The sequence below is a fragment of the Schistocerca nitens genome, chromosome 7 (assembly GCF_023898315.1).
Source record: "Schistocerca nitens isolate TAMUIC-IGC-003100 chromosome 7, iqSchNite1.1, whole genome shotgun sequence".
NCBI classification, from domain to species: Eukaryota; Metazoa; Arthropoda; class Insecta; order Orthoptera; family Acrididae; genus Schistocerca; species Schistocerca nitens.
This window is the reverse complement of record NC_064620.1, coordinates 216,417,824-216,429,418: the sequence shown is the minus strand read 5'-3', so window position 1 is coordinate 216,429,418 and position 11,595 is coordinate 216,417,824. Positions and strand designations below refer to the sequence as shown.

Here is an 11,595-nt window from a genome sequence, read left to right as displayed (position 1 = left end):
TATTACTAACTGACAAGCAAGCATAGTTGTTACAGAAAAGTAAGAGAAGTGAATAAATAAGTGGAGTGATGAAATGAGAGAGATGATGATAATGGCAATAACAAAAGCTATAAGGGACGATGAAACAGAAAAAATGATGAGAAACATCCCAAGTGCCTAACAGATAATAATGGAAATCTCTGCATAGATGATGATAAGATTAAAGAAACTTGCAAGTCTTACTTTGATGAGTTGCTAAATGTAAATTATATACACCATACACAAGAAGACAGTGCTGTATCACATCCACCCAATTCAGACAATGGGACAGACATAACTTGGAATGATACTGAATATGCCTGGAAATACACAAACACTGAAAAATCAGCTGATATCGATGAAGCATCTGGTGAAATGATTGAAGCCATAAGAGTTGCTGGAAAACAAGGAATCCACTGAAAGTTTGAGAGACATGGGAAAAAGGAAGATAGGTCTATTTGTTGACTGGAAAATTAGCATCATTATCACAATTTTCAGGAACACTGATAGAACAAAATATTGTAGCTACAGAGGTATCAATGTCACATCACAAGTGAGTGAACATTATGAAGAAATTGTAGAACATAAGATCACACCCCTCATTGAAGAAAACTCTTGGAAGAACAACATGGATTCAGGAAATGAAGGTCAACAACTGATTTAATTTTTGCTTTCCGCTAATTAATCAAAAATATCATGTACACAAATGAGACCTATGATTCACCTTCCAGGATATAAAGAAGGTGTTTGATGTTGTGAACAGGGAATATATGTGGGAAACACTGAAGAAAAGCGGAATATAAGATGGCATGGTACACAGGATCAATAATTTGAACTAAGATACCCACAGTAAAGACAAAACACCTGTGGGAATGGCTAAAACCTTGGACATGAAGTATGGGTTAAGGCAAGATGGAGTTCTGTCTCCTCTTCTTTTCATTACGGAAATGAAAAAGATATAGAGAAAATTGCACCAAATCATCGGCAACGAAAAACTAAAAACCATTTTGTTTGCCAATGATGTATATGCTATGGAACAACTCTAAATAAAGCCTTCAAGATTAAATAAACACCTGGGCAGAAGCTGCTAAAGTATGTGGTCTCATTTTCAGCCGCGAGAAAAGTGAGGCGATGGTCATGAAAAGATATGGGCAACCAGTAGGACATGTTGAACTGGAGGGAAACTACAGATAACCTACTGTTTTAACTACCTTGATAGTGTTCTTTTCGATACTGGTGTAGACAAAGAAGTCACACCCACAGAATTCAAGCAGATTCTAACTTCGATCAAACAGTTGAAGACCTAATATGGGATAAGAAAGTACCATTAAAATGTAACTGAGTTATCTACGAAACCTATTATATGGTGTAGGAAAGTACTGTTAAATGTAAATACTTTTGGATTAAAGTAAGCCTCTCACTGAAAGCAGAAGTGTTGAGTTGTGTATAGCCACACACAAAAAGAAACAAAACTTGCAAGCTTTTAGAATAATCCTTCTAAGAGGTAAAGTAAAACCCACACAAAAAATGCACACATACACATGTCTATGCCCTTACATGGTGCAGGCGAGTCCAGCTGGCACTATGTAGGACAATAGGTGCATAAGTGTGTACGTACGTGTGTGTGTGTGTGTGTGTGTGTGTGTGTGTGTGTGTGTGAATTTTACTCTAGCTCACAGAAGGATTACTCCAAAAGCTAGCAAGTTTTCTTTCTTTTTGTGAGTGCCTATTGACAACTCAACGCTACTGCTTTCGGTGAGTTGTCTCCTTTAATATTATCACATGTCTATTTTGAAGTACTGTTGTGAAAGAAGTAAAAGCTTCAGCAGAATTCAGACAGTTAAACGGTGGTTTCTTCATAGCATGGTCATAAAGAAATGAAGGGATAGAAACTGGAATGAGGAAATCTGAAAACAGACTCAAGTCTGTATGCCTACAAGTTAAAATAATCTCATAATAACTGAGATAGCATGGGCATATGTGATGCAGGGATGCTAAAGGTTAATGAGACTACTCTATGATCTGAATATCAGAAACAAAAGACCAAAAGGAAGACCAAAACTCAGGTACAAGAACATAGTGAAGTCTGAGATCGAGCAAAGAGGACATACCCAAAACATCATCCCAGAAGAAGAGAAGTTTAAGAACCGTAATTTGCTGAGAAGCCTGATTCGTCAGCCCATAAAATTAGATAGAGTGATGTGGAATATGAACAGCAAATGGGTGAAAAGTATGATGCTGACTAACCTTTTCCACATCTGAAGAATTTTTTTACTGGAAAATGTTTCAAATCCACCAAACACGTTATGGGAGCTGTAAACGGATTAGAATAATATAACAGAGAGGTTACTGACTTAAAATACGACTATGTCAAAGCATAAAGAGCATTTTTGATTTAACAGAAACACAAAACTTTCACTGCCAGGCTCAGAACTTTTCACCATGCCATTATGCCACCTTCTGTTAGACAGAAAGGCGTTATTTTATTTAATTCAGTACAAGCCCTTTATATAAATATATGACTGTTTTCAAGAACCTATACTTTCAATATATAAATCGAGTCTAATAAAATTTTCTGTACAAATCACAAATAAAAAATCACACCTGATTACAAAGGGCAAAAAATAATATATGTGCCCTTTCTAGCTGCACCAAATGTATATATATTAACTGTATACATATTAAAAACTTGCAACTAAAGAGTAAATAACCTTCATGTGCAAAGCAAGCACTGTTGATGTTAAATATTTGGTTGGTATTCAAATGTCATCCCCAGTGGGTAAAAACACTGGCTTACTGTCACTCTAAGATAATGACATCGTTATCACTGTCATTATCAATCTCTGGATGTGTTGTTAAGTGCCTTTCCACCTGTTTTGATTCATGAGAATGAAATTCTGATGTATTATTCTTGGACTGTTCACATTTTTGCAGCATACCATTATGTCTGTCCTGCAGTTTAGATGGTCTCATTTCAGAAGAAAAATTTGACACCCTAACATCGATTTTATGTGGCATACCATGTGCTTCAACTTTGATTGAAGCTGTGGCAATTACCACTCTCTCTTTAAGTTCTCTTCTTGGTGATTCCTGTAGCAAATTACATTTTTCATTCTTTTTGCTCCTTTCTGCTTCACGAAGTAACTTTGCCTTATTGTCATTATTATGTTCTGATTTTTGTTCATGAATTACCACAATTTCTTCTTCATTTTCTGTTTGTTTGCTGTTATTATCTTCACACACAGCTTCCTCTGTCTGTAGGTCTTCTCCATCCACCTTGCCATCACTCTCCTCATTGGATTCTTCTTCATTTTCACTGGTATCATTGTCATTGTTATCGATATCTGAAACAATTAATAAAAAACAATAAGCCTTCAAAGGTTTTTCTCAAAATTCTGAATAAGCAACTTTGCTAACTACATATCCTTTTCTGGTTAAACAACCCTCAAATGTTACATCTTAACTGTCTAGTTTTTCTAGCCAAGTAGAAATGCATTGTTATTGAAAAATCTGCAACTTTTATTATTATATCATTTGTTCATCCTTTGTTCATTTTGTACAGCTGTATGTAAAAGTCATATTACAAAGATATATCTAAAAACAAAGATGATGTGACTTACCAAATCAAAGTGCTGGCAGGTCGATAGATACACAAACAAACACAAACATACACACAAAATTCTAGCTTTTGCAACCAACGGTTGCTTCGTCAGGAAAGAGGGAAGGAGAGGGAAAGATGAAAGGATGCGGGTTTTAAGGGAGAGGGTAAGGAGTCATTCCAATCCCAGGAGCGGAAAGACTTACCTTGGGGGAAAAAAGTACAAGTATACACTCGCACACACACACATATCCATCCGCACATACACAGACACAAGCAGACATTTGGTAAGTCACATCATCTTTTTTTTTAGATATATTTTTCCCACGTGGAATGTTTCCCTCTATTATTTTCATATTACAAAGAGGTATACAGTCCAGCACAAATCACAGAAATAACTGTGTATAGAAACAAACAATGGATGATAATAATGAAAATAATAATAATAACAATAACAATAATAATGTGTATAGAAAAAAAGATAAGTACCTTAAATAAGTATAATGATTATTTCAAAACTATATATACATTGTAAATACTGGACAGAGAAAGGATGACAGGTGGTGTTCTAAGAGTAACACAACACTGACTTTCATATTTCAAGCACACCATGATTTAAACAGTCAGTAACATTAATAACAAATAGATTTTTTTTTCTTTAGCTGTTACAAAATTCTGTATATCAGTCTGCCATAAAATCAGTTGATTCCGGAGAACAGAAATACCACTGGTACCCTCAGAACTTGATAAACATACAACATCCTGAACGTATCTAACTAACGAACTAAATTTAAAATACTTTGTATAAATTGGCAAAAAGACTTGATATTTTCAGGTTTCCCCACTGCTAAGTAAACACAGGATACAAGAAGAACTGTCTAATGATATTTCTTGTAATCACACTGGACATATTGACAAATCAATCGATAATTACACATAAGTCCAATGAGGTCTTTAGGGCACACCACAGAAAGACACAATCACATACCAAAACTTTCACAGTAGATTTAAGGGTTGCCACGGACCACCACAGTCTCACTCGTGCAGTGAGCATAGGGGCACAGTGATAAGTTCATTATTAAAAATGTGTATATGTGAGAGTAGGGTATTGTGATTTCACCAAGGTACTCATATGTTGGTAACACCACCTGATTTTTCAAGATGGCCACTTGCTGCACTACTGGCAAAATGTCGCAAGTGTGTCTGAACCTCATTTTTTGGAAGATTTCCATGAAATAAAAACATTTCTACTTGTACAACTTATTGTCCATCTACATCTACATCTACATGACTACTCTGCAATTCACATTTAAGTGCTTGGCAGAGGGTTCATCGAACCACAATCATCCATGAAAGTCAAAAGCAGTAAATGTGAATGCAGTAAATTTGGAAAGGATATTGAAGCACTGAAATTGATTGTATAAGTACTTCTAATTTTATTATGTAGTAAGTTTTGCATACTTTATGTATGGGGCACAATGGGCAACTGATGTTAGGGGCACATTGGACATACTGCCCAGTGTGTTTCACTATCATTAAAATTATTGCTCTGTAGTCTTCTCCTCTTTCTTATCTCATGTTTCAAGAAATATGATTCAGAATAGGAAAAGGAAAACTAATATCGTATGACACCTGAAGACAGGATGAAAGAAGTTGTACAAGCTTTCCTAAAAGATAGTTATGCTGTGCTTGCAGCATCTAAAGAATACGGAATTCCTAAACAGACACTTGCACAGCACACTAATGTAATTTATCTTTACCCAAATTTGAAACTGCAATATGAAACATGTATATAACTCTAAAAGCTACACTAATTCACAAATTTATTTTTCCAGATATGTAAACAAAACAAACGCTACACCAGCCTTTGAAGAAGTTCGATTTTATCCAAAGTATAATTTTAAACACGTTTTTACATTGGAGCAAACTCACTTTTACAAGAGTATGCTGAAGTATCTGCTGACATGCTGCATGGTATACCATTACACAGCTTACTAAGCTGGCATATGAGACAGCAGCTCGCAGAATGCTTGAAAATTGGGAGACAAATAAACGAGCTGGTCCAGGCTTTTGAAACGACATCATTCACTGAGTTTGAGAAAGCTACAGCCTACATCATTATCATGAGCAACTAGTGCCAGCCCCCAGGATGTGGGAGCGTTCTTATGCAGACACCAGCAAAAAAGTAGGTAGTAAGTTGTACACCAATTGGACATGGCCAACTTGTTACCCTAACTTCTTGTGTAACTGCATTGAGGAATTCTATTTCACCTGCAATAATATTCCCTACAGTTCATTATCCAGAACACACACTATATGGCGTACCACCACAAACGGTAAGATTAGTTCACAAGTCAGGGTAGATGATGGGGGGGGAAATTTTGTTCATGTAATTCCATGAACCATGTTGTTAAATGTTCTAGTGCATCTCCTAACAACCCAGTTTTGTTGATTTATGACAATCATGGAAGCCATCTCAATATAAAACTTCCTGGAAGATTAAAACTGTGTGCCCGACCGAGACTCGAACTCGGGACCTTTGCCTTTCGCGGGCAAGGTTCGCAGGAGAGCTTCTGTAAAGTTTGGAAGGTAGGAGACGAGATACTGGCAGAAGTAAAGCTGTGAGGACCAGGCGTGAGTCGTGCTTCGGTAGCTCAGATGGTAGAGCACTTGCCTGTGAAAGGCAAAGGTCCCGAGTTCGAGTCTCGGTCGGGCACACAGTTTTAATCTGCCAGGAAGTTTCATATCAGCGCACACTCTGCTGCAGAGTGAAAATCTCATTCTGGAAACATCTCAATATAGATTGTATGGACATAGTAATGCAGAATGATGTGACAATTCTGACACTCCAATCTCATTATAGCCACAAACTATAACCTCTAGACAGAACTGTTTATGGTCCTTTTAAGAGGTTTTATTACAGGGCTTGTGACAACTTTATGAAAAATAACCCTGAAAAGACTATCAGATTCAAAAATGTTGCAGCATTTAACTGGAAGAGCATATCTGATGGCATTCACAGTATCCAATATCATATCAGGATTCCAGTGCATAAGCATCTACCCTCTTAACACAAATATTTTTACAGAGCAAGATTTCCTGTCTGCTTTTGTAATGCAGCATGAAACAACTGAGGAAAATGAGAAAGAGAACTATGATGCAATTAACGATAAAGTTGATCATGTAAGTGTTTTATCAACCTTTGGACGAGTCCAGGAAATTGCAATAAAAGGCTACAACTACAAGAGATGATACCAGTAGAGCACCATACTTGTCTGTCAAGCCTCAAGAAACTAGTCCACCCACAAAGGCACAACCAAAGTAAAGTTCAACTGCCAGATGGAAAAGAGGCAAAACATGAATCTTGACAGACATCCCAGAAAAACAAATACTTGTTGAACAAAAGTAGAAGGAAGCAAAGGGAACTGCAAAAGATATGATCCCTGAGAAGCAAACAGCCAGAGCCAAAATGCAGCTTATTTTTTAAAGTAATGACTCTCGGGCAGAAATGCAAATCGAGTTGGATGACACAGACAATGGACGACACTGATTTTTGTAGTAGTGATGGAGATCACTATATATTCACAGTGCTCACTGAAGATCTCAAACAAGATGATTATGTAGTGGTGAAGAGGAATACATTGCAAAAACAGATCCTATTTCGGCACTTTGTTGCCCTAATCACTTCTACCAACAATGAGAAAAAAATTACACAAGTGTCCTACCTGACGAAATCACATAAAAGTGGCAACCATTTCACTATGCCGAATAATCCACAAAAAAGTGACATGGTGTGTAAACTACTAAACACCCAGCCTGTTGGAAGTACTAAGCATTGTAACAACTTTCTGGCCTTTCCAGTCCCTTTGTACCATTACAATGTTCAGTAAACATGTGAAAATATATGTCTAACAATGAAATAAATGTGTTAAGAGAAAAGAAGTCTTTACATCAATAATTTACCTTCCGAAATGTGTGCTCATAGTGTCCCAAGCAATTTCTCACTCTATCCCTACATGGTGGACAGTGGGCACAAGAGACAGAGCTTTACCAGTATTTGTCCCAAAACTGTTAATGTGAGAACAAAGAGAAAAATTACAGAAACAACTAATGTAATTATGTGACTCATGGAGTTTCAACTTTCTATTGCAGTTACTGTAGATGAAATAAAAATATTAAGTGATTTCTGTGCTCACCGTGACCCAGATTCCCCAACCACAACAAGCCAACGTTTACAGCAAGCTCTCTCGTGTGTCCTTTGATGACAACTCTGCACTACATGATTTTCTTGGACCGTGATTTGGACTTTATTATTAACTATCATCGACATATGGCTAGTGCACAGACTTTCCTACCTGCCTAATGCAGTACTGTCTTCACTCACTGCTCAACTTTTAGCTGTACTTTCAGTGGATGAGCCAACAGCTTATGGGTGCACCAAGAGCATGGTTCACATCCGAGTCCCTCCCAGTCATAGTCTTCTCTTGTACTGATGTGTGAGTTACTGAACAAACTTTCAGAATGCTGTATTGACCACAAGGTATCCATCTCCAGAAGTCTTTCATTTTGTGTATTTCCAGACAAGCCAAGAACAGTTACTTTCTGTGAGTTAATTATAAATAACTTGTGCTTTATTCTGATACCACCGCTGTTGTTAAGGTTAAAACTCCCTCCAAGTAGCAAGCTGAAACTTTGATTTGGTCAATGAGGCATACTCACATAGTGTAATTACATGGTCCAGTCACATTAAAGTGGCCATCACCTATTTTCAGCTTCAATACGCAATAACCACTTACAAACAGCACGTGGCAGCACTGACAGTGGAGAGTATATAAAGTGAGTCACAGGGTCACTGGAAACACTGCTGTCATTGTCATAATGCAGAAACAGAGTGATTTATCTGACATCCAAAAAGACATGATGATTGGCTTTCAGGCCTAGGGTGCAAGACCTATAGAAATCGTTAAGTTTGTAAACTGTTTGCATGCTGCTGTAATTAAATTATACTGTGCGTGGAAAAATGGTGCCAACCAAAACCAGCACCACGGCAACTGTGTTGCACCATGGTTCATAGATGACATGGGTGACAATGACTGCCGAGATATGAATGGGTGAACAGACATGAAACTATTGAGCTCAGATGAACAAAGGGGCTACCAACAGTGTCTCTTCAACACTGTTTAGTGAACGATACTGCATATGGGCCACCACAGCAGGTTAATTCATGCACCCATGCTGACTGTTACTCATAAACAACAGGGGCTGGAATTTGCACACCAATACTGCAACTGCACATCCAAGGAGTGACAACACATGGCCTTTTCAGATTAATCACATTTTATGCACCATCAGGCAGATGGCCATTGGTGTGTACAGCATGAAAAGTCTGGAAGCAAACATCGTGCAATCAGAAGGGAGCATTATGGTCTGGGGAATGTTTTCATAGCATTCCCTTGGTGGATCAACAAAAGCGACCATGTCCACCCCTACATACAGTTTGTTCTTCCTCAGCATGATGGCATTCACCAGCAGGACAATGCAATTTGTCACACAGCATGCAGGTATATACGTGGTTCGAAGAGCACCAACATGAGTTGACCATTCTCCCATGGCCATCAAATTCCCTGTATTTTAACCTGATCAAGAATCTATGGGACCACCACAATCGGGCTGCGTTCCATACTGCAAAAGGAGTTTATCCAGGCTTTTGACAGGTGGTCACATTAACGTGACTGGATAGTATAGTAGCACTTTACCAACAAAATGTAAGGATCCGAATTCCAGGCAAAATCTAACATCTTACTAAAGGTTCAATCATCAGGAGTGACTCAGAGAGCAATGACCATACGAATCTGCCTTCGGGATGGAAAACATCTTCAGTAGAAGAATCCTAAGGAAGCCTAATCACCCAATGGAGGAGAGCATTGACAAAACTTCTGTCTGATTAGTTCTTCATTATTGTTTGGCAGTCTGGGAACTGAACCATGCTGGATTAATGGGAGTGACAGATGAAAGCCACAGAGAATTTGTCAAGGGTTTATTCATCCAGCATAGGAAGATCACAGAAATGGTCTAAAATCCCAGCTGGGAAATACCACATGAAAGATATCAAACACCACTTGCAACCTTCCTTTTAACATGCTGAGATGGTATGCTCACAGCAGAACCAACAAACAATCTTCCTTTGACAAGTAGCTCTTGTAATTACTGCTGCCATAAAATTAGAAAAATTCTTATGGGAAGTGTACTGACTGTAGTTTTTCCTGTGAACCACCTGCAAGGTAAATCAATATATCCACTCTCTATACTAACTTACGAAATACACATGTTATTGCAGATTTTTTCTAGTTCTATTCTCGGAGAGTTGTTAGGAGAATGGAGGGAGGTTATTCATCTGGAAGGTGTGTGCAAGTGGTTCACTTAAGATTGGGCAGGGGTTCTGGTTCAGCACAGTTTAACCTATCAAAAATGTTGCATATTGAGAACTGAAATAAAATATTTTCACTCATTTTCCAAAATATCAAGCAAGTAAACAAATCATTGCCTTTAGGACTTCTAATTGAAGTGTAAGGAACATTACAGAATGAATCCCAACAAAGACCTAGAAATAAATAGAGAGAGAGAGAGAGAGAGAGAGAGAGAGAGAGAGAGAGCTCAGTGAGCATAAAGTAAAAAAAAAAAAATTATACATCCCACACAAAGCTGTTTTACTGTTTAGTGACAAATGAAACCTTGCTATAAATTTGGAAAAGTTTAAGTTAATGCAGATGAGTAGGATAAAAATCCAACACTGTTCAAATGCAGTAGTCGTGTGCTTGACACAGTACATTTATTAAATATCTAGGCAAAATATTGCAAAGTGACATGAAATGGAACAAGCACTTGAGACTACCTGAACAAAAAGCAAATGGTCAGCTTCACTTTACTGGGACAACTCTAGGATAGTGTAGCTCCTCCTTCATGGAGACTGCTTGCGGAACACTTGAGCGACACATTCTTGGGCACTGATCGAGCTTTTGGGATCCCCACCAGATAAGTTCAGAGTACTAGCACTCGCAGACTGCAGAATGATTCTATGCCCTCAAAATATATCTTAAGTAAGGATGACAAAGTGAGAGAAATCAGGGCTTGTATGGAACTATATAGACAGTGATGTTTCTCTCACTTCATCTGCAAGTAGAGCACGGATGGGAATGATTAGTAGTAGAACAAAGTGCCACTGCCATGCACCATATGGGGACTTGCAGAGTATATGTATGTAGACGTAGGTGTGGATTTAGATTTATACAGGAGTACAAATAAACTAAGCTGTCAGCACTTAAGAGAGGGTAACTACAGCATTCAGCATACCTATTGCCCCTTTAAATGTCTGGAGCGCTATAGCTGAATATGATATTTGAGGATGCATGTTTGTCTTATCGAGGACCTGGTATGAATTGGCCACTATTTAATTGTGTGTCTAACACCTCTTGAGTGTTAGCACATGACACTGACAAAGTTTGTAGTGTGCTCCATATGAAAATGGTTTGATTGTTTCCTATCTGGAATTGTGTGTAAGTTGTTTTGATACAATAAAAATAACTGACCTCAAACACGCTTTAAAGTGGGACTTGATGATGTCCTCAGGTCTGAAATTTTTCTAGCTCATTCACAATGTGAATCAGTTAAATGAATACAGTAACATGGATAGTACAGAGATATGCAGCAATTTATTTGAATATTTCTGTGAATAACACATATAGCAGATATCTGCTTGGAATTCATCAGACAGCTGTTTGCCAAGTCATTAATTCATTTCCTCATAGGCTGTTTTGTTCCACATAATAATGTACACTCTTCAACACTGAAATTAATGGACCCATCATTTGGATGAGATTTTAGCCATTTTACAACCACATGAAATTGCCAAAGTGGTTCAAAAGCAGTTTAATGTAAAACTTGATATCACAAAATTTAACAAGATACTAGAAAAACGAAAG

At 37.7% G+C, this 11,595-nt stretch overlaps 1 protein-coding gene across 1 annotated transcript in view; it reads right to left on the bottom strand.

The window, feature by feature from the left end:
* Positions 1 to 2,431: 2,431 nt before the first annotated feature.
* The window catches only part of LOC126195033 (death domain-associated protein 6-like), a 179,632-nt gene continuing 170,468 nt past the window's right edge, over positions 2,432 to 11,595 (bottom strand). Inside the window, exon 8 of the mRNA XM_049933477.1 lies at positions 2,432 to 3,362. Coding sequence (XP_049789434.1) covers positions 2,818 to 3,362 — 545 coding nt within the window. The 3' untranslated portion in view covers positions 2,432 to 2,817. The remainder of the gene's footprint in view (positions 3,363 to 11,595) is intronic.